This window comes from Hylobates moloch, unplaced genomic scaffold (assembly GCF_009828535.3).
Source record: "Hylobates moloch isolate HMO894 unplaced genomic scaffold, HMol_V3 SCAFFOLD_22, whole genome shotgun sequence".
NCBI lineage: Eukaryota > Metazoa > Chordata > Mammalia > Primates > Hylobatidae > Hylobates > Hylobates moloch.
This window is the reverse complement of record NW_026652297.1, coordinates 10,987,606-11,014,662: the sequence shown is the minus strand read 5'-3', so window position 1 is coordinate 11,014,662 and position 27,057 is coordinate 10,987,606. Positions and strand designations below refer to the sequence as shown.

The window sequence follows — 27,057 nt, the reverse complement described above, 5'->3', positions numbered from 1 at the left end:
GAACTTGGCAAGGATCCTGCCCACAGTGATGACAACATGGTTCAGTGGGCAGATCCAGGCACTCAGTGTGGCAGCTGCTATTAATTGTGGCAGTTTTGTGAAAAACAGAACACCTTCTACTTTTTCTATCCCAGCCTACTTGCCCAGACTAACATCCTTCTGCAAATATACCTCAGTCTCGACTCTCCAGTCCTGCAGCCCTGTAGACATCAATCCATTTGCAAGGGAAGTGCCTCCTGGAGGAGGGAGCATGGGTCCTGTGGAATCCTGTGGTTTCAGTGGGGCAAGCATAGATATGGACTGGGGATAGGGGTTACCCATCAGCTGGTAGAAGCCCACACATGAGTTCCAAGGTTGTGCCAGGGAGAACTTGCCTTGTGTCCTGACAGCCCTATCTTGGGGGTGAAGACCTTATGCGTCTCAGAGGCCCATCAACCCAGATGGTGGGACTAAGGGGACTTTGGTGGAGTTATGGATGCCTAACAGGATGGTTGCTCAGGGCTTGGATCAGCTGAGAAACAGCATCTCAGGTGGTGGCATAGCTGATAGGAAATCAGAAACAGTCAGCCTTTGAATTTCAGTCTGATTTTAGACTTTAAGTGGCCATTTCAACCTATGAGAGACATGGTAGATGAAACGACTGCGAATGTCATGATTCTATCCCTTATGATGCCATGACAGTGATCTAAGAATGTTTTTTAGTCAGAAGCAATTACTAAAGGAATTTTCAAGTGAGATGTCGATGACAATTTGGTTGTATTAGAGTCACTGAAAGTTGGGGTAAGGGTCAGTATCATTTATCTGTCTACCGGTGGCCAGTCAGCCTCTCTATCCCGTGACATGCCCATAAAAGGACTGAAGTGGGAGGTAGAGCAGGCTATCTGAGAAGCTTGGCAACTAGGAGCAGCCATTGCCAAGTTAGTTTTAGACAGAAGAGAGGTGTAAGCAGATTATTCATCCACATGGGTGCTTGTTTTGTTTTCCATAGGGCCATTGAGCCAGTGGTGAGGTGTGGGGGAGGATTTTTTTTTTTAATCTCTTACCTTCAGCAGTTTTTCTCAAGTACTTGGTGTACTTGGGCCTTGAGGGCTTAAGACTTATCAGAAAATTTATTCAATTTGGTGTTTTCACTTTGGTTTAACTCTTAAAATGTATTTTTGGCCAGTAGTAAATTTGAAAAATATATGAATTATAGACATTTACAGCCTTCCCCACCTCCTGCATTTTAAGGAAGATGGTAGTTTTGTGTATTTCACCCCGCACCCTCTTACTGAGTTAATCAGAAGCAATCGGTGATGGTGAGAATGGCAGGTGGTCCTATAAGGTGAATAGAGGAAGAGCAGGTAGCTAGCCTTGGAAGAAAAGGGGAGATGGGAAAGGGTGAGGGATGGGAGGGTGAGATGAGATGGGAGTTCTTGCATGGAGTTAGACTTTGCAAAAGTAATTGTTATGACTATTTATGGGTTTTGTGCTGATTGCAGAATGCTGGGTAAGATAAAACTCCATTGGGTCTTCATTTTCAGAAGAGCATGAGGTTTAGAGAGGTTTTATAACTTGCTCAAGGACACATGGGTAGAGTGGCAGGACTGGGGACTCAGTTTGTGTCTGGCTCTGTCTGATCCTAAAACCCAAGGTCTTACCTACCTATTGTTTCTGGATTGAAGCAGAGATCCATGGGATCCTGGCCTGCTGGACCTGGTAAATGAGCCTGCAGAAGGAAATCCCAGAGAGAAAATAAGTCTCCCAAGTCATCATCAATATAGGAGTAGAACTTGAATCCCCAAGTGAAATGAAAGCGCAGGGCATACATTCTAAACAGAAAAATCTATAAACAGTTAAAGATTAATGCACCTTAGTCAGGCTCTGGCCAGATTTAAAAAGAACAAATCTTGCCATAGCAATGTTTTTACGTTCTTGGGGCAGAATTATACCATGAAGAGATGAAAGGGGAGCAGCTGGTCAAACACGCATTGATTTCCAGGAAGCATGGGATCAAGTCCTCTAAGGCCCTCCCTGTGAGTGAATCCAGATCAGGGCTCATGCTGACCCGTGACTAAGAGGGGCGGCCTTGAGCAGTGTGCCAAGGTCACCCCTTCAGGGTTAGCCTCTAGGCCTCAGTATCTGTCTTGTCTCCTCAGAAGCAGCAGAGGATAAACACGATGTTTAGGCAGCTTGTAGGGAGTCTGTACTTCCAAAAAGATAAGAAATAGGCCAGGAGCACATTGATTCAAGAACAGAGAACACATTCCCAGTAGCATTATAATAATATTTATGAAGCCCCAGTGCCTCTGGAGAGATAGAGTCCAGTGCAATGAACAGAGCTGGCTTTTAGAGTCAGCCTGGTGTTGAGTCCCAGGCCCACCATTCTCTAGTTGTGTGGTCTTGGGTCAGTCAGTCACATAATGTCTCTGAGCCATTACTCTCACAGAGTCGTTTTGAGGAGTCAGTTTCCTTCTTTTCTTTGTCCCTGGAGGTCCTCCAGTGTCCAGCCCCAGCATCTTTTCCCAGCCCTATGCCCACTTCCCTTTTCATTACCATCTTGTGCTGATGGCTTTGTCTTCTGTGCCCTCACAGTCCAGTCTTAGATCCCTTCCTCTAGATCCCCTGGCCCAAATATTCTCCATCTTCTCTTTATCCTCCACTCACCAAAGTCCTTATGTTTCAAGTCCACCATCATCTCCACTCTGAATCTAGAGAGCCCTGGGCTCTCCCAGAGGTGCTGCTTCTACTGCCTTCGGTGGACAGAGATTTTTCTCATGCGTGAGTGCTTGTCCACACCTGCTTCAGCTCCTTCACCCAGACTGTCAATGCTTTGTGGCTAGTGACTGTCTTAAATTCCTTCTGTATGCCTTGAAGCACCTGGTCAAGAGCTGGACACACAGTAACATGAGCTTAAAATGGACACTCATTGAGAGAACTAGGGGAAGGTGCCAAAGCTGTGGGCTTATGAATCCTCTCAGCAAACACTTCTGGGCACCTTCTGGGTGCCTGGAACTGGGCTAGATGCTGAGGGCAGTGCCATGAGTGAGACACAATCCTGAGGAAGTCAAAGTCCAGTGGGAGACAGAAATGTAGCAAGTAGAGGATTGTAAAATGTGCTTCAAGGTTAAGAGGGTGGTTGATGGCATAGGAAAGCTGGCATCTTCAGGGAAAGTGGAATAACCAAATGTGGCTCAGCATGGCAAATGGGGAACAGTGGGGGGCAGGAGGGATGAGATGGTCCAATACACTGGGAGAAAATATTGGAGAGTTGGGTGGGGCCAGGCCATGGAGAGCCTTACAGGTGGTATCAAGCTACTTGGGTTCCATCCTGTAGAAAATAGGGAGCCACTGAAAAGGTGTAAGCACAGGAGTGTCACTACAAGGGAAAGAAGAAGAGGAGAGAAATGTGGTTATGGAAACAAAGTTATATAAGTGAGCTTCTGTGGAAAGCCAGCCACCATAGCAGGAATGGAGTACACAGTGGGGGTGCAGTGGGTGGGGAGGGGAGAGTTCTGCCTGCCAGGAGATGGCCAGGGCTAATACAATGACAGGCACAGCTGTCTTGTTCTTGTGCCACCATGCTCCAGGGCTATAGGGATGAGAGTGGGGTGTGAAGATCACCTTCCCACTAAGCCACAAATCCACCATCTATCACAACAACCTCCTTCTATCTACCCACATAATACACCTCCACAGAAATTGTCCCAACGCCTACCCATTCACCTATCGTTCACTCACTCACCTACCCATTCACTCACTCGTTCATATAGAGCATTGCACATATAACTATCCTTCTGTCCTTCCTTCCAACTGTCCATCCATCTTTATTTTAAAACAGATATTTTCACTTTAGTGCACGATTGAGAATCACAAGGGATGCAGAGAAATGCTTGAGGCCTGTGTAGATTGCAGAAGTGGCCATAAATCACAATGCTTTGCAGCTCCTCTCATCAAGAGATGGGGTATATTTTCCCACCCCTTGAATTTGGGCTGGCCTCATGACTTGCTTTGATCAGTAGAATTTGTGGTGGAAGCAATTAGTTGTGTCAGTTCTGGGCATAACCTCCAGAGGCCTTGCAGCTTCTGTTCTCAGACACTTGGGACACTACTACCTGCTTCCAGGTGAACACATCTGGCTGGTCTGATGGGTGATAGACACATGGCTCAGCCACCCACATTATCTCAGACAACCATCGGTCACCACTGTACATGTAAGTGAGCCCAGGCAAGATCAGCTGATCTTTGCCCAGAGGTACCAGCTAACTGTTAGACTCATGAAAGATAATAAATGGTTCTGATTTTAGATCACTTAATTTTGGAGTGGTTCATTACACAGCAAAAGCTAACTGACTCAAGGGAGTAGCATATTCAAAATCCTGCCCATCTTAAAATAATTGTATCTGCACGTAGGCTCCCAGGGCCCTTGCCAAAGTACTTGCCTTTATTTCCCTTGGCAGACCAAATAGTGGATGTGGAGGGGCCCCAGGCAAGACACAGGAGCACTGGGATAGATTGTGATGAGCATAAAAGAAAGGTTCAGAAATTTTTTTTCATAAAGCCTGATGAAGACCATGACAAGGATGATCCCAGCCACTGTTTGCGTGGTCACCATGTAGCAAATATGTTGCATATATTATCTAATTTAATCCTTGAACCACAGCATGGGATAGGTGTTCTTATCACTCTTTTACAGATGCAAATAATGAAATTTGGAGAGAGTAAGTAATTGGCTGAAGACCACATACATAGTTCCAAGTCAAAAAATCTTAATTCTAACCCAGGTCTGTGTGATTCCAAAGCCCACACTCTTTTCTGTTATTGCCACACTGTGGAGTCATTATTTGGGTTGCCTCCTTGGAGGTGTGGGATAGGGTGTGATCTTTGCTGAATTCACACCTTTCAGTTGGTTATTTCTCAGTCTAGGGTCCACCTGAGGAACTAAGAAAACCATTTTGTTTGGACCTCTGGATGCGTGGGCAACCACAGTGTACCTGAGGGCAGGAGAAGCACAGAAAGGGGCTCAGGGAGGACCGGGGTGATGAAGCGAGAACACAGTTGGTTAACTTAGAGCTTAGGGTTGGGTCGAGATGCCTGGTATGCTACTGAGAATTGATGCAGTGGTCTGGAGACCTGAGAGTCCAGCTCAGGCTTGCTCTGGAAATCTGCCTGCACCCCATTTCATTCCAATCTTTCCAGGTCAGGCAGTGTACATGGATTTCTCCTCATGGACTCTCTGACATACTCTGATTCAGAGGCAGAGAACCTCCATGTCAGCCTCAGTTGTCTAATACAGAGTAACACCAACATGAGCCCTGAGGTCAGAGGAGGGGGACCAGAGTTAGGAGGGGGAGATTTCTGGAAGACACGGGGCTCAAAGGGGTCCCAAAAACTGCATAGTACTAAGAGGGGATAAGAGGAGAGGGGAGTGCATTCCAGATCAGAGAAATGGTATGGGCAAAGATTGTGAGGTGGGAAGCCGGTGATTTATTACAGTGACAGAGAAGATCTCAAGATGTTCAGGTGAGAGGGTTCATGGATAAACAACTAGAGAACAGACAGGAGCAAAAGGAAGTGATGAGATTCAGAGGCTCAAAAGTCGACCGAGAAGCCAGGCGTTTTTCTTGAGATGATGAGAAGCTATTGAATGCTTTTGACACCAGAGTGACTACAGCACAATTTGAAGATATTTTGGGAGGAATTATCTTGGGAGGGGATGAAGGGCAGATGTGCTCTGTCTCCTGGGAGCTCTGCAGAGGTTCATCAGAGGCCAAGCTGTCTGCTGCCACCAGGGCATGCCTACCTGCATTTCTTCCTTCTCTCAATTCTCAGTGTGTCTCCTAAGGAGAGACCATCTGCCTCAGAGTCCTGGGGTGTTGTTAAAGCCCAGATTCCTGGGCCTACTCCAGGTTACTGAATCACAGTCTGGATGGGCCCAGCAGACGGCATCTTTACCAAGCTCTGTAGGTGAGTCTTATGCTCTTTGCCTGTTGGGAACCTGAGCCCAGATATCTTTATAGCTCAGTTGCCCTGGCCACTTCCCTGCACTCTGACCCTGGCAATCTGGGGCAATCTGAGGCCCAGGGCCTTGGCCTTCCTGTCTCTATTAGCAGGAGCTCAGTAGATGTCCGTTAGTTATGATGGCAGAGGACACCATGGGCCTGATAACATTTGTGAAGGCTGGGGGAGAATTTTCTGAAATAATCTCCATGGTTGGCACAGTGTTGACATAGATGTGAATGTCTGGGCTTTTTCTGGCTGTTCCAGAAAGACAGTATTGCTCATCACAGCAACCATCACCACTGTCCACTTCTGGCCTGCTGATGGCAGGCTTTCCAGCCAGGCTGTGGTCTTATTTCACACATTCACTCACTCAGGGTTTGAGTTACTTTCCCTCCTTCCCTCCCTCCCTCCCTCACTTCCTTTCTTCCTTCATCCCCCACCCTTCTTTCTGTTTAAGATGCAAGGAACAGAAACAGATTCTGGAGAACTTAAGAAATAAGAAAATTTATTAGATGGATTATCAAGCACTAAACAACATTTTTGGGAGGGAAATAAGAAAAACAAGTGTGACCTCATACTGGGTTCTGGTTAGAACACAGCCATTAGAACAAACTCCAGTCTTTTTCAGTCTGTTGCTGTACTTCAGATTTAAAATCTGGGAATGAGCATGCAGCAGTGCTCCACCAGATGAGGAAGAAAAGCTGTTAAAAGGAACTCAGGATGTTGTTAGAAAGGGGGAGTGGATGCTAGGCCTTCACCAGACTATCCAGAAGCCATTCCACGGGGTATTTGGTCTGCATACTGTGAGACACTGAGCTGGTTCCAACACAGCCCCTGCCCTCACCAGGTACACAGTCAGGCCAAGGAGACAGCCATGGAAATGGGATAACCAGGATGAGTGGGGATGTGACTGGGGATGTATAGGGGCTCGGGAGAACAGAGGACAGGCTCTCCTCCAGCTTTGAGGGGAATGAGGTGCAGGGTACTGGTTAGGGAAGATAGGTCTCTGGAAGAGATGACACTTTGAGATGAGATGAAAATCCACACAATCCTCATAAGCATCCATTTGTACAAATATGCCATCCTTTTTCCAAGAAGCCGGTTGAATTTTGGAGACAAGGTTCTGGGGCTGCAGAGGATTGGGCCCTCATGCCTGGCTCGATGCTCCCAGTTCTGAGCTCAATGTGCCTCTTGAGCAGGAGTTTCCTGGTTCCTCTGCAGAATCGGGCTGAAGGTGGTAGCTCACCAGCCAGCTTCAGTCCCTTTCCTCTGCCCTCCCCTGTGGAAGTCAGGCTCATCCAGGCCCAGCTTCTGCCCAACCAGCCAGGCTCAGGTCCTGGATGCCCACAGTGGAAGGAGAACAGTGAAGAGTGGCTGACATGCAGGTGCCATCCCGCCAGCTTTCCTTTCTCCCTCCAGTGGTGTGGTTTGGCCACCAGCATGCCATCCTAGTCCACTGCCTCCAGCAAAACAGGAGTAAGAGGATATATGCACAAAATGCCAGGTTACTTGGGTTAGTTTGTGATTTAAGGGGCACTTACTCAAGTGTTTGGGGTGCCTATCATTTCCTTTCTTCCTACTTACTCTTCCTCTTTACAGAAATGTCACTGCCACAGTTTGAAGAAGAAACATATGGCCCCGCCCTGCCAGTCATGGCCACATGGGCAAGGATGAACAAGTCCATTCAGGGATAGCACATATCTCTGGGAATTTGGAATCATGACACTGAGATGAGGGGTGAAGGGGGAGGGTCATCTGGGCATAGGTGTTAAGGCTGCTGGATAGGGAGAGAGAAGGAGAGAGAAGAAGAGAAAGAAGATGGGGAAGAGAGAGAAGGAGGGAGAGAGAGGGAGAGAAAAGGAAAGAGAAAGAGAGGAGGAAGGAGAGAGAGAGGAAGAAAGAGATGGACAGAGGGAAGAAGAGGGAGAAAGAGGGGAGGAGGAGGGAGAGAGGGAAGGACAGGGAGAGAGAAGGGAGAGAGAAAGGAAGAGGAGGAGGAAGAAGAGAGAGAGGGGAGAGGGAGGGAACTTCAATTCCTTCTTTTTTTTCCAGTTCTCCTGAAACCTATTATACGTTCTGTCATTGGGTCCTTCCATTCTTGACATTCTTATGATACCTGATGCTCCCACCTCCTTTATTTAGGCAGTTTGAAGAGTTCTTTTTGCCAATAATTAAAAATAATGCTTGACTTAGGCACCCAGCAAATGCTAGGAACAATGTTTGTCCGTGAATTTCTATCTCTCTGTGGCAAATAAATTCCTGAAATTCTTCATCATAGATTATCTGTTGAAATAAAGAAATGGATTTTGCTTAGGTTTGTATCAAAGATAATGAAGGAGATTCTCTGGAAAGCAATAAGGAAATGAGAATTTTAGCAGCTCTATGGGATTCTGCTTTTTATTTTTTTTAAAAATCAACTTACTTAAAATCTACTGTCTACAATCTGGTAACATCTATTAGAATAAAATGTACATATACCATTTAACATAGCAATAAACACTCCTGGTAATCTATCCAGCAAAAGCACTGGCTTCTAAGGGTTTATGCATAAGAGTGTTTATTGCAGCATTGTTTGTAGCAGGAAAAAAAAACTAGAAAAACTTTAGACAGTAACTTACTAAACTGTTCTAAATATTGTGTTGCACGTACTATCAAGTATATGTGTATAAAAAGGGGTTCTTCCCAGGAGGCAGAGGAGGTTGCAGTGAGCCAAGATCACGCCACTGCACTCCAGCCTGGGTGACAGAGTGAGACTCCATTTAAAAAAAAAAAAAAGGTGGGGGTTCTTTGTGAAAACATGCCTCAGAAACACTGGTTTACACGAAGTTAAACAGGTTTGTTTATCATGGGCTTCTCAGAACTATTCAGATGAGTATTCAGACATTATTTTATGAAATATTTATTGAGCACCCACTATGAGCCAGAAGCTGTACTTAGGAGAAGAGTCAATAGTTTCAGGAGTGATGAGTGTCCCCAAGGAGAAGGGCAAGGAGCTAGGAGTGCAGTGGGCAGAGCCAGAGAAGCTTCCTGCGAGACGTGACTTGAGGTAGAGAGTTGAAGAAGACTCTGAGTTACCCCAAGGAAGTGGAGAAGCAAGAAAGCGTGCCAGGCAGAGGGAACAGCACCTGCTGGAGCACTCATGGGAAAGAGGGTGGGGTGAGAAACTGGAGAAAGCCCCATGGATGAAGCAGAGACAGAAAGAGCCGCAGGGGGGAGATGGCCACTCCATGAGGAGCTGAGTTTTCACTTCAAATGCAAGCAGGAGAAACTCAGGGCAATTTTTCTTTTAAACACCTTAATTAAGGTGTCATTTAAATAACACAATATCTACCCATTTTATGTGCACAGTTTGATGAGCCTTAGTAAATGTACACAGTTGTGCAACTATCATCACAATCTAGTTTTAGAACATTTTTATCACCCCCAAAATTTCCTTGTGCCCACTTGCTGTCAATCCCATTCCCAGGCACTGACCTGCTTTTGCTTCTATAGTTTTGCCTTTTCTAGAAATTTCATGTGAATGGAATCATTTAATATGTATCTTCTGTGTTTGGTTTCTTTCACTTAGCTCATTTTGAGGTTCATCCATGTTGTTGCAGGCGTCACTAGTCCTTAGTGAAATTGCTGAACAGTATCCCATTGCGTGGATATAATACATTTGTTTATATATTTGTCAGTTGGGGGACACCTGAATTGCTTCCTGTGTTTACTATAGTGAATTATGCTGCTACAGATGTTTGCCTATAAGTCTGAGTGGACATATGTTTTTACCTCCTTTTAATAGACATCTAAGAGTGGATTGCTAGATTGATTTGAACTATTTTAGTGGGCATAAAATGGTATCTCATTGTGGTTCTGGTTTGTATTTCTCTAATGACTAATGGTGTTGAGCACCTTTTCATGTGCTTATTATATTCATCTATGTATCTTCTTTGGTGAAACATCTTGTTTGGGGTATTGCTTGAAGGACTCACAGACCTCAGAGGCAGTTGCATCCACGCAATGGTTACCATAGTGAAACACCACACAACAGGAGGAAAGGCACATAAGGTAGAGTCTTGAGGTGTCCAGGTGCAGGCTTTTAAAGTTCTGTCTTCTGGGGTGGGGTTTGCACTGAACATGCTTCTCTCCCCAGCAGTGAAATGCAGCAACAGTGCATGCTGTTTCTGCCTGGGGGCCTTGCTTGAGACTCGACACCCAGAGTTTTTTGTGGGCTAGTGATGTAGGCGCTCTTCTGCTACACGACCAATGGTGATTACTGAAATTCCAAACTCTTAGAAGAAAAGCAAGTGTGCACCATAAATCATACTGTTTGTACAAACGGTTTAGGCAAGCTGGTACTGTAGGATTCAGTGCCCTGGAAAGACAAAACAGCCTTATCAGCTGGAAACATAGGTAACATTCCAAAAGCCAGGTTCTCAGATGCCAGGCAAAGGCGAGCTCCACAGGCAGACCCTTCTACAGAGCAACATCAGGCCTGCTGTGTTCCCCTCTCCTGTACATGTCTAGTCAAATCTTTTGGTCATTTTTTAATTGAGTTGTTAGTCTTCTTATTTTTGTCATCAGAGTTCTTTAGATATCCTGAATTTAAATTGTTTATTAGATATACATTTTGCAATTTTTTTCCCCAGTCTGTGGCTTATCTTTTCATTTTCTTAATGTCCCTCAGAAGGAGTTTGGGAAGGGAAGTAATATGACCAGATTTGTACACACATACAGCTGCCCTACCTGCTATGTGGAGAATGGACTGGAGGGGTCAGGACTGGATTGGGGTATCCTTTTAGGAGGCTGTTGGGTGATCCAAGTGAGAGATGATGGCAGTTTGGATGGGGAGGCAACAGAAGGGATAGAGAAAAGCAGCTCCATACAGGGGGTGTAGAGAAGGTAGGACTGAGAGGGCATGCACTCCACACATTATAGATTTTCAACAGGGGAACAGAAAGGAGGCCTTCCCAAACTCATCCACAGAACACGTTATTATTATTCTTTCTAGTAGTGAAACTCCATTTGTGGGATTTACATATTTGATAATTTGGAAATTTGGGACAAGATGAATTTGAAGCTTCCCTCTAGTCCTCACAGTCTGTGGTGCCACGAACGATCCTTTATGAGGTTATTTTAACACTACTAAAATATTCTGAGGCATGTGCCTAGATGCATTATTACAGATTGTTTATTAGTCACACATGTATATCTATAATGCCAATTTTTGATCCAGGAAAATAACGTCATGACTGAAATTGAACACAATCTATGCATGAAGATCCGTGCAGAAAGGGAGGGCAGAAATACTGTTAGCCTAGAAAGTGTGAGGATGGGGATAAGGAAATTCATATTCATGTATTAACCCAATTATCAAATGTACCTTGCAAATCTGGAGTGCTGTTGGTTTAACATGGGATTTCACATCATTCCGTCCCAAGTGACACAGATAGTGTTATAAATGAAAAATCCTTTCCTCAGGCTAGGATACAGAGCTCCTCTCATTTGGGCAGTACATGCTATTACAGGAGAACTTTTATTTAAGGCTGGAAATTCTATTTACTCAGGAGCCCAAACCACTGTTTTTCTGCTCTTGCAAAATAAACAAAACACCCTGGCAAAGTAGATGCAGAAAAGACCCGAGGGAATGGAAAGGAATGTGGAATCAGGTATGCAGGTCAGTGTCAACACAATAAATCAGGAGCACAGCAGTGATATATATATTTCTCTTCTGATGCTAAAAAAAGGAGGCTACATTAATCAATGAGACAAAGTGAGAGCACAGAAATTAAGATATATAATGTTTTATTCATATATGTATTTAATGAAGTAGGTTTTGTGGTTTTGTTGTTTTATTTTAGAAAGAGACAACATAAAGGCTCAGAAATGGATGTTTTGCCTGGTAGGGGCTGCATGATGCACACACGGATCAGGGAGATGATGACATCACCTCCAAACTGGTTGGACTTGGTGCCCTGAGCCTATGGAAAGGCTGGACAGGGGGATGGGGGCTTCAGACACCTGCTGTCAGGTGCATGATGCAATAAGGTACCCCTTCTCCAGGAAGTGATGATGAATCCAGCTCAGCATGCTGCACATTTTGGCCTCTTCTGCCTCAAGGCCTTTGCATGTGGTGTTCCCTCTTCCTGAAAGCCAGCTGCCTCAACCCATCCCCAGATCTTGTGAACTCACCCTTCAGGTCTCAAATACATTGTCACTTCCCTTCTGTCTACACTGTCATCAGGGCAAATGACAAATCCATTTTATAGAGACAAAACCTTGTATAATTTTGAAGGCCCTTTTCCAGAAATAAGAATAAAAATTATTGATTTGAAATTAGAGATCCATATAATTAGGGCCCTTTTTGGGACCCTGGAAACAAAGATTCTCTGCCCCTGGGGAGCTTCTAGTCTGGCTAGACCTGTACTGGATCCAAAGAAGGCTGGGTAGGCTGAAGTCAGAGGCACTCAGAGTCTTAGAAAACCAGAACTAGAAGATAATTCAGAGGTGTCTGATTAAACCTCCCATTTTAGAGGCAGGGAAATGGAGGCTCACAGTGGGGGAAGGGAGTTAGTCAAAGTCACACAGCTTACTGTGGCAGCTTTTGGACAAGGCTGTCTGATTCCTATCCCCCTGGATTCTCAGGGTCCTTAGGGACCTCTTGGAGTGCAGAGTTCATTTAGGGTGAGGAATGGCTGGCAGCTTCAGTGGTTGCAGGGATCAAAATCTGCTCCCCACCCTGAACTTGCTGGATCCAGAAAATCCTGATTTCCTACTTCACTTCATGACACATATGCAAACACTGAGATGTTTTGCGGGGGGGAGAAAATAGATTCTTCCTAACAGGCCCTTTGTTTTTCTGCATGACTAAACCTGTAGCAAGGATGAACCAGAGTAAAACCATGGAGACGTAAATTCTGAATGCATTCAGTCATGTGATCAGCAAGTATAATGAGTAAACCCAAACATAATTAGGCCAATCAAAACCTTTCCCTAATTTGGTAACAGAATGACAAATCCTACATGCACATGAGGCCCCTGTTCTAATATTTCAGAAACCTACCTGAAAAGAGCTATCGGCCCAGTGCTTTCTTTTAGAAGGCCATTTGTGTGGCACCGAAAAGCAATTGCTTCCTCAATTCCTACTACCTGGAAACACAAACTTTTAAATTCATGCCCGTTCAATTGGAACAGTAGCAAATTTCATGAAGCAGCTAAAAAGAAGAGCAACAGCTGGTACATCAGGCATTAATAATATAACAAAGGAAGAAAAAAGAGAAATTTTTCATTAGTACTTTTTGATGTCAATTTATTATTTATCCCTTTGCCAGTATTCAAACAGACAGGCAGTCATAAAACATTAAAAAAGATCCTTTAAAACAGTCAGGCATCTGTTTTACCTCAGTTCCTTTTTAGAAACCTGGAAATCAGGAGCCCCGGCTTTTGTACTATAGCAAGTTTGACACTTGCTGTATCAAAAATATTGCTTGAGGATCACTACGTAGAAAGAGTTTTGTTTAAATTTTATGAAAGGCTGGTTAGGCAGGCAGACAATGGTTTGTAAGGCAAGATCCAGTGTAAATCAGCAATGTGCTGTTTCCAACTGTTTGACTCCTCAGTTCATATTCTGAAACCAGGGCGTTGACAAAACCCACTGTTCAGTAATTAGCATCCTGTCAAATCTTTCCAATCAAGACTAGCATGCTGCACCTGGTCCTAGTTAAAAAATGCATTGTAGGCAATTCCGATCTGACCCTCGGGGCCCCTGCCATGCTCAGAACTGCATTCAGTGTGTACGCCATAATTACCATCCACACGAAATAAGTAGGCCTCCTTGTCCAGCAGCTCTGAGAGATTCTGCCTAATCCTAATGACCTGCCACACCATTTTAACTTCTTTGATAAATGTCTATCTTTGAGATTTAGACCTTTCCTCTCTCGCAAAGAAGGTATCTCTTCCTGGGACAGAAGACTCCTCAGAAGTAGGATCATTGTAGAAATAAAGCAAATGAAAAATGGAGAAGCAAAAACCAAAGTAAAACAGAAACCTTAACAGCCCTCTCCCCAGCAGGAGCTTGTTGGAGGAGGTGCGGGTGCTGAGTCCCCGCTCCCTAGCTTGTCTTGCCCTCAGCGCTCTGAGTGCTTTTGCCTTTCCAGGCACTGTCCTTGGCGTAGAGGCCATGGTCCTTGATGTAGGTGATGACAGCATCGGGGATCAGGTACTTTACGCTCTGCCCTTGGCCCAAGGCTCGCCTGATGTACGTGGCACTGATCTCGTTCTGCACGGACTCCTTGGCCAGGTGAATGTTGTGCTGGTGCATCCGTAGGATGGGAGATTCTGAGATGTAACCTTTTGGGTCGTGACCTGCCCGGCCCACGCACACCAAGCCAAACTTCTCCACTATTTCCTGGATGTGCGCATCCTTCCAGAGGTTGGGGGTCTGGAAGGTCTTCAAGACGTCTGCCCCACAGAGAAGCTTCAGTTCAGGCACAGCTGCAAAAACAAGGATGGACCCAGTAAAGTTACAGAAGGGTCACTGCCGGGAAAGACAACATCATATTCTGTTGGAAAGTCTCACAAAATGCTTTTCTTGGAACGTATCGAGAACTCGGTGTCTCCATGTTCATGACTTGAAAAGAAAAAGCATGTAAATGAATCTGCAGCCATTTCAGGGAATACAGTTGTAAGTAATGATTTAATCAATACATCGTTTGTTTAATATTAGAAAAGTGCCAAGTAATACGAATTTTTTTTTTTCCAGTGTTCTAACAGAAGTCTGTCTGTGGTTGCTTTGGACCAAGGCAGAGTGCTCTAAAGGTGGCTGTGCTGTACCCAGTACTGTGTCTTCTGATGGGAGGTAAGGTTCTGAAAGCTCTGAGACCAACAAGCTGTGGGCCTTGGACAAGTCACTGTCCTATTTGAAATCCATTTCAGCCCTTGTGTTACTAGGAACTAGTACCTGGCACTTTTATATAAAAATCTCACTATAAAGATTAATTATAAAGGCTCTTTGGATAAACAAAAGGTCTCTAAGACTCCAGCTGGTGGCCTTTTCGTTGCAGTTTCCACGAAAACAAAGCTCTAGAACAATGCTTAATGTGGATAATCCTTTGGAATGTGTTCTAACAAAATGCTAATTGTGATAATGAAATAATACATAACATTTATTGGGAGATTACTATGGGCACTACTACTAAGTTCTTTATGTGTATAATACCATATGCACCCCAGAACAATTTATGAGGTGAGTATTGTTGTGCCCATTTTATGGAGGGGGCAACTGAGGCAGAGAGAGATAAGTGATTTGCCTGAGGTCACTCAGTTAGGCAGAGAAGTCAGGTGTCAAACCCAGGCAGCCATCCTCCAGGTGTGGCATTTGTAACTGCTGGGTTCTGCTGCTGCCTGCTGGTGGGAATCTGTACTTGCATTATACTGGAGAAGCCCTTCCTAGAGTCCCAGACTGATTTTCCTGGCACTATCCGTGTCCCTCTTGGTGAGCTAATCAGCAAAGGAAATTCAAGCCAAGCTGCAGGGTCTCTGATTCTTCCAGAAGCTGATCCCAGCTTCAGTAAATGGCAAAGACTGGGGTCCCAGAGTACTGGTACCTGTCAGTCACCACAAAGTCTCAGTAAGGAGAGGCTCCAGGGCTACCATACTGGAGAAAAACTTGGTGTAAATGGTCAGTTTAGGATCCTCTAAGGTGGAACCTTTGAAGGAATCCAAATGTGGACCAGAGAGACGAGTTCACACAAAAGCACTGGAGCAACTGTGGAATGGAAAGTGAGAGACTGGAGGTATCACGGAGAAGTCTCAGTCCTGGCCTCAACTGGGCACAGGCTGCTGTGCGGCCAGAGCCAAGACTTTTCTTTCTCTGGGTATCAGTTTCCCCATCCATGAGATGATGAGCTCTAGACTCATTTAAAGCAACATATGCAATCACAGAGACACCCTTTTCAAATGCTCTAGTGGCATAATACTGGTCTAGTAAATGCTATTCAAACATTCCTTCATTCATGCGTGTATGAACTCTTAGTGATTACAAACTAAGACTCTAGAGCCAGACACCTTAGACCCAAATTCTGGTTCTGCCGTTCAATACCTCATGTGATCTCAACTTTAAAATGAGGATATTACCCTTCATTTATTCATTCGTTCACTTATCCATTTACTCATTTATCTACCACTCTATTCATAGAAACACCCACTCAACAGTTATGAATTATCTCCCAGTGTCTGGCTTTTTTAAACCAATAAAACTGCATTTAACAATTATTCAGTAACTCACACTTTTCACTAATTTGGGCTGGTCCCATTGCTCACAACATATATGTATATTTGAACGGTTCTGCATCTGTGAAGCTTTACTCCAATTTCTTATCTATCCAACCAGTGTCGTATAAAGCAGAACAGTGTTTGGTCTTTCAAACAATTAGGTAGTTTTATGTGGTCTTCCTATGGGGGAGGTACTATGATGTGCATTTCATTCCAGGATCTGCTGGGACCTGGGACACACCCCCTCTCTTCCTACAGGTCAGAGAACAGAGAAGATACCACCTTCTTTTTCCAATAGATTTTTTTGTGGGGACAATTTCTGCATGTCAGTTTCAATATTGGGTACTGTTTGATTCATTAACAATGACAGTAAGGAATACTATTCACTTTGAGCCTTGCCTAGAAGGAACAAGTGCCCGCACCTCCCCTGCCCCTCAAATCAAAGGCCTGTCTGTGAGGCTGGTGGTGCCTGTTATTCCATGATGACAATACTATGTGATAGATCACTTCTCGGGCAACATGGGCCTCAGACCTCCAATTCCTGGCAGTCCCGTCTTCAGGGCTCACAAACGCATTCACACATCTCTTCCAAATCCGTTTACAACACTGTTACAGAATTTTTAGACTGAGTGACTCTATCCAAGTCCTAAGTATGTAACTCCAGTGTGTAGTATAAAGAAATCAATATGATTTCTCCTAACAGTGATACAGATACATAAACAAACAGGATGTCCATGGGCATTTTGGGGGCAGTGTGCTCTACCTTTGAGTAGCTAAGGGCTTTGAAAGGCAGATAAAGCCGAAATTTACATAGACTGTGAGGGAAGTGCCACTAGGATCTTTGAAAGTTTGGTTGTCCTAAGTCTGTGGGATCAAAGAACACCAATCTTGAGGTCAGTCAGCTCTGGGTTCAACTTTAAATATGCTGGTACCCTTGGGAAAATTACTTAGCCTATGGGCCTGTTTCTTCAGCCATAAAATGGGGATAGTAAAGCTTTCTTTGGAAGTTATGGGAATTGAGTGATGGAGAGAATGCAATGTAAATTTCCTGTCGGGCACAGCATGTGAACACTGCCACCAACAGTGATGTTTGTCATGGTACCTCACAGACACACTCAGAAATCTGGGACTTCTGGGTATAAACAGGACACGAGAGATGAAGCATCTGACAGGCAGCACCTAAGTTTACCATACAAGGCCATCTTGGAACATTCAGTATAAAACGGAAACAGATAAAGGGCCTGCTCTGTTGGGAGAGGGAATCCTCTGAATGTGGCTGAGCTGTGCTCGGTTCCATCAGCCATGGGCGGGGGCCACCTTCACAAAAGACAGACAGAGTCAGCTGTTAAAGAACTGAAGGCATCATCCGTCCCAAAGTGTCACACCCAAGCAGCCCAGAATGTAGCAATCCATATGACTCTGGGTGAGCCCAAGGAGGCCTGCAAATCACGGAAGTGATGGGCAAAGCAAGGCTCTGGCAGCCAGAAATTGCTGAGCTCATCATGTAATTTGCAACCCCAGAGTATAACAGCACACCAATAAAATACGCAGCACACAAGATGGTCCTTTAGGAATATGTCGCTAGTAACACACATGCCATCTCATCAAAAGCCAAACTTATGCTGAGAAAAATTCCACCTTCCTGTTTTTAGTTGCTCTACATTTTACACCAATTACAAACATCAAACTGTGTTCATTATGGAACGTATGGAAAATATGTAAGTATTTAAAGCAGAAATAACAACAACAATAATAATTCTGCTTTCTACAAAACACCATCAGTTTTTAGCGTATTTCCTTAGTCTTTTCTATTTAGACATGCAAACAGATGGGAAGTATAGTCATATTTTTATATACTTAAGATTATATGCAGTATTGTATCCTGATTTTTTTCCACTTCCTTCATAAGTGTTTCTTCACATCATCAAAACCTTTTATGTAGTTTCTTTATCCTACGTATACAGTGTAATTTATGTATTCTTTCCTTTATATTTAAACATTGAGATTGGTTTTACTTCCTGCCATTGTAAAAACTGTTGTGATAAACATCTTTCTGCATAAATCTTTGTCCCAATCTCTAATTATTTCCTTAGCCAGATTCTTAGAATGGGAATTTATCAAGCAAGGAGTGCAAAGATTTTTAAAGTCCCTGATATATTTTGGTAAACTGAAAAACATAGTTTTCATTTCATGTAAACTTCCCTTTTTTTAAATAGCTACTTTAGAATAGAACAAGATGAGTGGGATTTAGGGTCTGAATAGAGAGAAAGAGGCCCTCAACAATACAGGGCCAATCAGATTAAGCTGGTAGCCCCTAGAAAAATGATTCTGGAAAGAACCTGGAGTGGGCTTTGGCAGAGGGAGACAGCTCATATTAATGAGAGCAGCTGGGGCTGGTTCCACAGGGAAGGTGAATTCTGAACTGGGCCTCACAGACAGATAGGTGTTCAATAGGGGAACCAAGAATTAAGAGGAAGGAGGGGCAGGCCAGGCAAAAAGCTGAGACAGGGATTCTGGAAGCATATGCAGAGAGGTGAAGTGTGAGAGGATGGGAGCCTCAGTGTGTTGTCCCTCCTGAGTCACTCTGGCTGCCCCTGCCTCTCACTGGAGGCTCCAGTCTGCTCTAGTGGCATGGAGTGCCTCACACTTACGCTGTCTCCCGCCCTTGTGCTTTGCTTAGCCTGCCCCTTGGCCCAGTAATGTCTCCCAACCTCAATAATCTGGTCATCCTGCAAGTCTCAGTGCAGGTGCCCCCTCCTCCATGCAGCCTTCCTAATTCATGCCTGGACTCACCTCCATTCATACCCTGTCTCCAGCTTGAGGTGGGGGCTGGAGCTGGCTGTCTCTGTTCTCAGCCTGAGCCCAGAGTCTGTTCCAGTGAGGTGCTCAAAAAGTGTCTGTAGAATCCTTTTAAGAATGCCTGCTGAGCCAGAGATGATGCAGAAAGAAGGGAGAGGCTGATAATGAATACTGGGCACTGTGCTTATGGGGGGATGGGTGGGAAGGAGCCCATGCAGGTAACGGAGAGGACAGGCAGACAGAGAGAGCAGAGGAATACAGTAAACATTATGTAAGATAATTACATAGGAGGCACTGTAACTCCTTCTTAGATTCTTACTCTCATGCACAGCCCCCTAGACTGGCTGTAAAGCAAATCCTCAGAGTGCTTATTAAATATCCAGATTCCTGGGCCCTTCTCCCACTCAGGTCTGGGAAGACACCTGGGAATTAGTGCTTTTAATAAGCTGCACAGGGGATACTGCTGTGAGTGATCCTTTGGCCAGCATTTGGGGACTGTTGCATGGCACCTTTAGGGCCTGGTAGCATTTCCAAGTCTTTTTAGAAGAGTGTTTCCCAATCTTGCTCTAGGAAGCACTAGTTCTGAAAAATACTAACAGATATTAAAGAAAGAGTTCCATACTTAAAAAAGTGGTAAGAATGACTGCAAGGTATTTCTCTTTCTTGTAGAATCACAATGCACATGGACATAGTAAAGGCTCTAAAAAGTCCTTCAGTAGAGAAACCACATTAGGTGTGCTAAACCTCGGCATTCCTAAACTCTTCTAATCTGGAAGCAGTGCTCCACCAACCAAAGTCGGGAGACCCTGCCATAGGAAATTCTGCAGAATTCTGCTGGAATCTGCACGCCCACCACTGCATGGTGCTCCTGCTTATTTGCATGAGAGCGTTACGCATTTTGCCCCTGACAGTGGGGCAGCTCATACTGTGAAATCACAGCCAACAAGGTTTTATCAAACACCAGGAAATGACAACGCTTCTTGGCTTACACATCTAGGCTTACAAATTAAGAGGATAATCCAAACCAACTTTAAATTCCCTTAAAAATAGGTTTCCTCTTTTGAGTGAACCATTGAGTAATTCTGCTATAAATAAAGTCTTAGTCTCTTTGTTCAAGTTTTATAATGGCATATTTTACATTCAAAAAGGCTAAGGCTTTTAAAAGAAACCCAGCAGCACTCATCAGTTTATCCCTGTGTGACCCTGACTATAATCCATGTCATTAGAACAAGTCACAAGGGTAGGTAAACTTCTTTGGGGCAAAAAATCCCAAATTAGCAGAGCAATTTACAGGGGGTGGTGGCAGATTGTCTAATCTGAACTTCAACCTCAGAAGTGTCATCCCAACCAGGCAGGCCTTAAATTCCTTATCTGTGCCCAGAGGGTTGGACTCAAGTCCTCTGCAGCTGTGACCACCCCTACCCCCTTCGGTTCTCAAAGAATCCCTGACATCTCATTCTCCTACAGACAAGAGGGTCAGCACCCACCTGCAGGGGTCAGGGAGAGTGCCTTGCCGTGGTCTGGGCCTTCCATCTGGGGTGGAGATCTGAGCAGTTCGCTGCGATGATGCCTGTGTTGTAAACATATGGGCTCAGGGTATGTCTGTCCTCCAGCCCTCAAAGCCACCCAGGGATTTTCAGATTTTGTCTCAACCTGCTTTTATCTACTTTAGTTCACTCATTCCACAAATATCTGTCGAGGGCCTACTCTGTGGCAGGCATTGCCAGGTGCTGGGGCAGAAAGCCATGCGGGTCTTCATGGAGAGTCCTGTCCAAGACAGTCTACTACTTTCCATGCGACATGGGTGAAGGCAGAGAAATTAGTACATTTTTATTCTTTTAACATTTTCTTCAATATTTCTCAAAAAAAAAAAAAAAAGGAGTCACTGCTGAGTAGGGGTTAAGGACATGGGCTATTAGAATCAGACAGACTTGAATTCAAGACACATTTTCATTTGAGAAGCAGGGATAACAACACCTACTTTTAGGCTCTTGTGAAGGTGAATGAGCCATGCACATGAAGCACTGGCACAGTGCATGGCCCACAGCTAGCTCCCAGGAAAGCTGCCTGCTCTCATTAGAAACTAGTACTTTAGAAGGCAATAGGGTGACGGCCAAGAGCCAGGGCTTGCAGCCAGATGGCCTGGGTTGAATCTCAGCTCCTCCACCAGCTGGCTGTGTGACCCTGGGTGGGTGATTTCAAGTCTCTATGTGGATGGTGCTGCATCTGCCAGTGAGGAATTATGACACTGCCCACCTCTGATGGGTGGTTATGAAGATTAAAGGGGTTAGTACACACAAAGTGCACTGGGCATTTCAAATATGATTAGACTTTCACAAATTTGGCATGCCTGCCTTCTTTAGCAATCTATCTTCTGCAAATCATGAGATACCTATATATGCTTTTGTCAAACACAAGCAACCATTATACACCCCTTCTTGTATCAATTTGATCTTCCAACTTCTACTTCCTGTATTATTCATTTACTAGAAGTGTATTTACGGGGCAGTAGTGCCTGGTGGGAAAAGCATATGCTTTTCAGCCAGAGTGGGTGGGTTTCAGTTCAGGCTTTTTTGCTTGAATGACCCTGACACCCTATAGCATTGATACTGTCAGAGCCACATGGACCTTATCTGTAAATTGGTCATGAAAGTTAATGCTGGCCTTATCTACACTGAGTATCACAAGATCAGGAATGAAAAAGTGCTTCTACCTTGCCAAATGCTGGGGAAGTAGCCTGCTGCTGATTATAATTGGGAGGCGGCTCAGTGTTAAGTTCTAGAATTAGACTGGGTTGGAATTCTGGCTCTAACTAGTAGCTCTGGGGTCTTGGTGTCTCTAGTTTCCTCATCTAGAGAATGAGGGATAACGACAGAACCTACCCCAGAGAGCTATTGTGAGGATTAATTGAAATGCTTAGCACCGGCCCATACACAGAAAGAGCCCAATAAGTGTTAGCTGTTATTATCATTACTCTTAGTCTATCTTCCCACCAGATTGTGAACAGGGACCTCACTGAATTCATCTTTATATTCCTAGCACCCACGAAAATGCTCCTTAAATCTGCTGAATTCAGGAATGATGGAAGGAGTGGATGAATGAATACACTTAACCTGGTTCAAAGCCCTTCTGGATTATCTCAGAGCCTCAGCACAGTCTTCTTAGAGCCTGGCTGGACTCAGTGTTTTCATTATTGTTTTACTGCTTTGATTTTGGTAAACTTTATTTCTGAGGATCCACCCTTGGATTGGTATGGGCTCTCATATCAGACTGAAGTAGATTGAGTCTCACCTCCACTTTCTAACTGTAGGACTTGAAGTATTTTACGACCCTTTCTGAATCTCCATGTCCTCATATATAAGATAGGGCTAAACCCACCTACCTCTTGGAGTTGCTGAGCTTACTAGATACACATGAAAGAGTTTGGCACACATAGAGGGTGATCAGTAAAAGGTAGTGGTGATTCTCATTTTACTTACCTTGAAGGTCCTAGTTCAGGTTGACCCTACTTTGAATAGTAGCTGGATCTCTGAACTTTGTTGTGGAAATAATTACTTTCAATACAACATGCATTTGCCAGGGACTTCCACTGTGCCTCCATGGGGCATGACCATCACTGCTTCTTGCTGCCTGCCTGAGTGGTACCTTGGGCCTGTGGACTGACCCTGGGGGCATGTTCTTGGTGTCCTCAGCAGCCCCACTGGTCTTCAGGAAAGATTGGAGGGTAACTGTGGCAGGTGTAAAGCCAGCCACATCATGTTCCCAGCCTGCAGATCCCTGTTTTGAGGATGGCCATAAGCATGGCTTCAGAGCTCCACAGATGGGAGCTCCACGTCCTGTTTATTTGTGTGTGACTGTGATTAACGTAGCCTCTCTGAGCCTCAGTTTCTTTATCTGTAAAATGAGGACAACACAAGATCACGTTTGCAAAGGGGTGCATGAAAGGGTGATGATGATGATGACGATGATGGATTACATTAAGTGGCATGTGACTAAGGCCTTGCCCACAACACAAGGAGAAGATGAGTGAAATATGTTATCAAGTGTCCTAAAGGCATGGAAGTTGACCTAGATTTTAAAAATTAGAATAAAAGTAAACAATCTTATAGGGAAAGAAGGAATCCTCAATAAGCTCCACAGTGAATTTACATTATAGAGATGTTTGTTACTATGTCACTATGATGCAGATTCACTATGGACTTTATCAAGAGGACACTAAATGGAGCAAAAGATGGGGTGGATTTCTACCATGCTTCTAAAACCACCTGACTTTACAATTATAACTGGATTTTCAGTCTTCAAAAACCTTGATTTTGATAATTTTCGGCAAGTGTTAGTAATCAAACACAAATGCAATTGGTACATTTTGGAGATGAAACTTACTCCAAATAATAATTTTACAAATCTTAATCAGCATTTGATAAAACTGTGTTGACTGTAACAGTGATTCTCAATTTTGGTTGCACAAAATACATATGGGAACCTTTATGAAAATAGCAATGTTTAGAGCCCACCCCTGACAAATCAAAATCTCTGGGGTGGATGGGCGGAGGTGAGCATTTAAAAAAACTTATTAAGTGATTTCTGCAGCCAGAGTTGAGACCACTGGTTTGGATGCATCTTGGTACTGATCATAAGCTTAATTCATATACTTGGCAGCTGAAGCTGTGAGCTAGCCATATATTAGAATCACCAGGTAGCTTTTAAAAATCCTGATGCCCCAACCCAGACCAACTTTTTAAAGCTCTCTGGGTGATTCTAGTGTGCAAGCCAACACTGAGCAACACAGGAATAAAGGAGTTATTTAAAAAAAATTAAAAAGAGGCCAGGTGTGGTGGCTCATGCCTGTAACCCCAGCACTTTGGGAGGCTGAGGTAGGTGGATCGCCTGAGGTCGGAGTTGGAGACCAGCCTGGCCAACATGGTGAACCCCCGTCTCTACTAAAAATACAAAAAATTAGCTGGACATGGTGGTGTGTGCCTGTAATCCCAGCTACTTGGGAGGCTGAGGCAGGAGAATTGCTTGAACCCAGGAGGTGGAGGTTGCAGTGAGCCGAGATCATGCCACTGCACTCCAGCCTGGGCAACAGAGCTTAATTAATAAACTTGGCAGCTGAAGCGGTGGGCTAGCCATGTATTGGAATCACCACAGAGCTTTTTTTGAGACCCTATCTCAAAAAAAAAAAAATTAAAAAGAAAACGAATGCATTCAATACAATCTTAGCTCACTCCTGTATTTTGCAGCAGAAGCACAAGTAATCATAAATAGTACTATGGTCAACTCCTATTTATCCATGAATGGCTTATCTGTTTTGAGGACAAAGTATGGGCCAGCATTAGGGATTCAGGGAAGGTAGCTAACATTATTAAGTACCTACCATAAACCAGGTGTTTTGCCTACATCATCTCATTTAATTCACACGGAATCCTAGTGAAGTGGGTGATGTCATTTCCATTTTATTAGGTGAGAAATTGAGACTCAGGGAGGCTAAATCACTTATATCAAGTAATTCAGCTAGTAAGTTTGGCTCTAAAACCTGTGTCCTAGGCTACAGTGCTTCTCACTGGGTGGAGGAGAAAGCGTCTGTTTCTGCCTACATATTAAAGCTAAATTACTTGTTGGATGATCTATTCTCTTGCCTCTATTCCCCCTCTCTTAGCCTAGATAAATGAGAAATGACTGCATGACTCATTCTAAAAGGATGATCTAGGTGTCAATTTATTCCTTATATAATTTTCAATATATGGGTCTTTGTTTATACTAATGGGTCATTAAAAAAAATAAAGAAGAGCATGTGTCATAACAATTATTTTATAATGGCTCTCCTTTTAATTTGGCAACAGGTTCTGAAGCAACACTGTAACTGCTGAATGCTTCTGGCTGGTTCTTTCCGCAGTAAAAGGTAAGTAATAAGAACGAGGATATAAAAACTAAATGATTACCTCTACTAAAAAGGTAAACCTTTTTCTCCCAAGTGATTTTGAAGACAAGGAAAAAATGAAAACTAAAACACATTATGAACAGGCCTGTCAATCATTCCACCTTGTCCCTTGTGCCTCCCATTTCCTGCCAATCCTAGTGGTTCTAAATAGACAAAAGACACAGCAATTTGCAATCCCTTCCAGCAGAGCTGGTTGTCATTAGTGATGAGGCAGGCCATCCTCACAATCCCAACAGCCAGGAGAGGTGAGACTTCCTGCTTCTCTGGCAATTCCCCCTTAAAGTCTGCAGACACAAGCTAGTGACCCACTGCCCTAACATGCCGGGCTGGCTTGGGGTTTTAAACAGTTTTATTACTTATGCTGAATACAAATAGAAATTCCAGAAGAAAAAATAATCCAGAGTAACTGTTTCTAGATTTATAGTCTTTTTTTCTATGTCACATAAAAGTCTGGGTTTACAGAACCCAGGAATTATACAATTAAAAAAGACAGCTTATTCTATAGATGTAGTTTTCAACTTAGACAATGATAAAAATAAAAAAAGGTCCCACCTACTGAATATTATTATGTAGTTCTGGGTCAGGAAAGTTATTTACATATAAAAAATCCTCATTAGGTTTTGTTGGTTCCATTTTGTAAGTGAGAAATATGTTTCAGAGACTTCAAATCACTTGCTCAAAGTCACACAGCTACTAAGTGGTGGCGCTAGACCCCAGTGCTACAGTCGTCTGAAATAAGGTTGGGTGTTTCCACAAAGTGCATTTGAAAGTACAGTGTTTTGTAATTTTTCTGCTCAGGGACCTCTCTGAGAATGTGAATCTGTTGATCTCTCTCCTGCTAAGTAGAAACTGCTTCTTGGATATTTGTTGGGAAGGCCTGGCAGAAACCCAGCCCCATAATCTGCCCTACCTTTTACCCTGCAGGCTCTGCAGACATCTCCCGTGGCCCCTGGTCATAACACAGGAGAGTGACTACCATTACCTCAGCACCTTCACTGTCTCCATCCACTGTGCCTGCTCACTCTCCCAGGGGTCCACCCGGATCCAGTCGGATGTCTGCAGGGCCAGTCGGGCCATGGCCACTCGGTGATGAGAAGCTGCGAGGTCTTTCTTCCCATAGTTGTCGTTGACGGGAGAGATGATACCCTGGATGACCTGGTACATTCCTAGGTAAGAGAGAGCAGTGGTGTTGCACATACAGACAGATGCTCGCCACCTGGCAGCCTGAATTCGGACAGGTGCTAAATATCTCCAGTGCCTCATCCTGAGTGGGAGCAGACTCTAGCATTCTCTCATGGGGGAGAAAGGGTAGCTCCCTTAGGCAAGGGTAAAGGCGCTACCGTAGTGAACGTGTGCTTCTCCCCTAGAGTCTTCTACAACCCGGGTACCACTGAGAGAAAGGCTTCTCTGCTGAGACAAAGGCTGTGAGGGTGGAGCTCAGGCAAGGGTCCCATACAGCAGTGTGGACAGTTAGGATCAGGATATAGTTGAGGAACAACATGACTTCCCCTTCTATGGGAATTAGCAGGGGCACTATTTTTGCCCTCTATGGGAGGATGAAAATTATATATAGTTTCTTAGCCCAAATGGGGATTTTGAGGATGAAGGACAAAGGGACGGGATTTTAGCATGAACCAGGGTTGGTGGGTATTGGCTGTAGATGGATTGCACAGGCCGCCACTGACCTGGGAGGAATGTGCTGCTAATGGAATGGGAAAGTGTACTTTGAAATAGATATGGACTGTGCTCACTAACAATGATAACTGCCCTGTAGATCGTCTAAACCACATGGGATTCATCTGGGGAGAGATAAATTTTTGTGTGTTAAGCTCCTAAAACTGGAGGATTTATTATTGCAGCTGGCCTAGTCTATCTTGACAAATATGTTATTTTGAGACATTCCCTGTTATTCCTAATTTAAGAGTGGCTGCCATAAATGAATGTCGAATTTTATTGAATGATTTTTCTGCAACTCTTGATTGTGTGATTTTTTTTCTCCTTCACTCAGTTAATATGGTAAATTGCACTGATTAATTTTCTAATCCTAAACTAACACTGCATTCCTGAGATAAGCCCTATTT

At 44.1% G+C, this 27,057-nt stretch overlaps 1 protein-coding gene and 1 long non-coding RNA gene across 14 annotated transcripts in view; one reads left to right on the top strand and one right to left on the bottom strand.

Moving 5' to 3' along the window:
- Window positions 1-6,502: 6,502 nt before the first annotated feature.
- NMNAT3 (nicotinamide nucleotide adenylyltransferase 3) overlaps window positions 6,503-27,057 on the bottom strand; it is a 110,535-nt gene continuing 89,980 nt past the window's right edge. For 8 of the 13 annotated variants that reach the window (XM_032143616.2, XM_058433503.1, XM_032143612.2 and 5 more), the window contains 3 exons: window positions 25,959-26,142; window positions 20,523-20,605; window positions 11,703-14,457 (listed from right to left, as the gene is read on the bottom strand). In XM_032143616.2, the coding sequence (XP_031999507.1) occupies window positions 14,075-14,457; window positions 20,523-20,605; window positions 25,959-26,142 (650 nt within the window). In that variant the 3' untranslated portion in view covers window positions 11,703-14,074. Of the gene's footprint in view, window positions 8,266-11,702; window positions 14,458-19,029; window positions 19,157-20,522; window positions 20,606-22,514; window positions 22,930-25,909; window positions 26,143-27,057 lie in introns of those variants that run through there. The other 5 variants (XM_058433508.1, XM_032143614.2, XM_032143615.2 and 2 more) reach the window with 5 other exon arrangements.
- LOC116461739 (uncharacterized) lies at window positions 14,421-25,983 on the top strand. The gene is made up of 3 exons (XR_004246179.2): window positions 14,421-14,821; window positions 24,879-24,937; window positions 25,901-25,983. It is a non-coding gene; the product is annotated as an uncharacterized LOC116461739 (long non-coding RNA).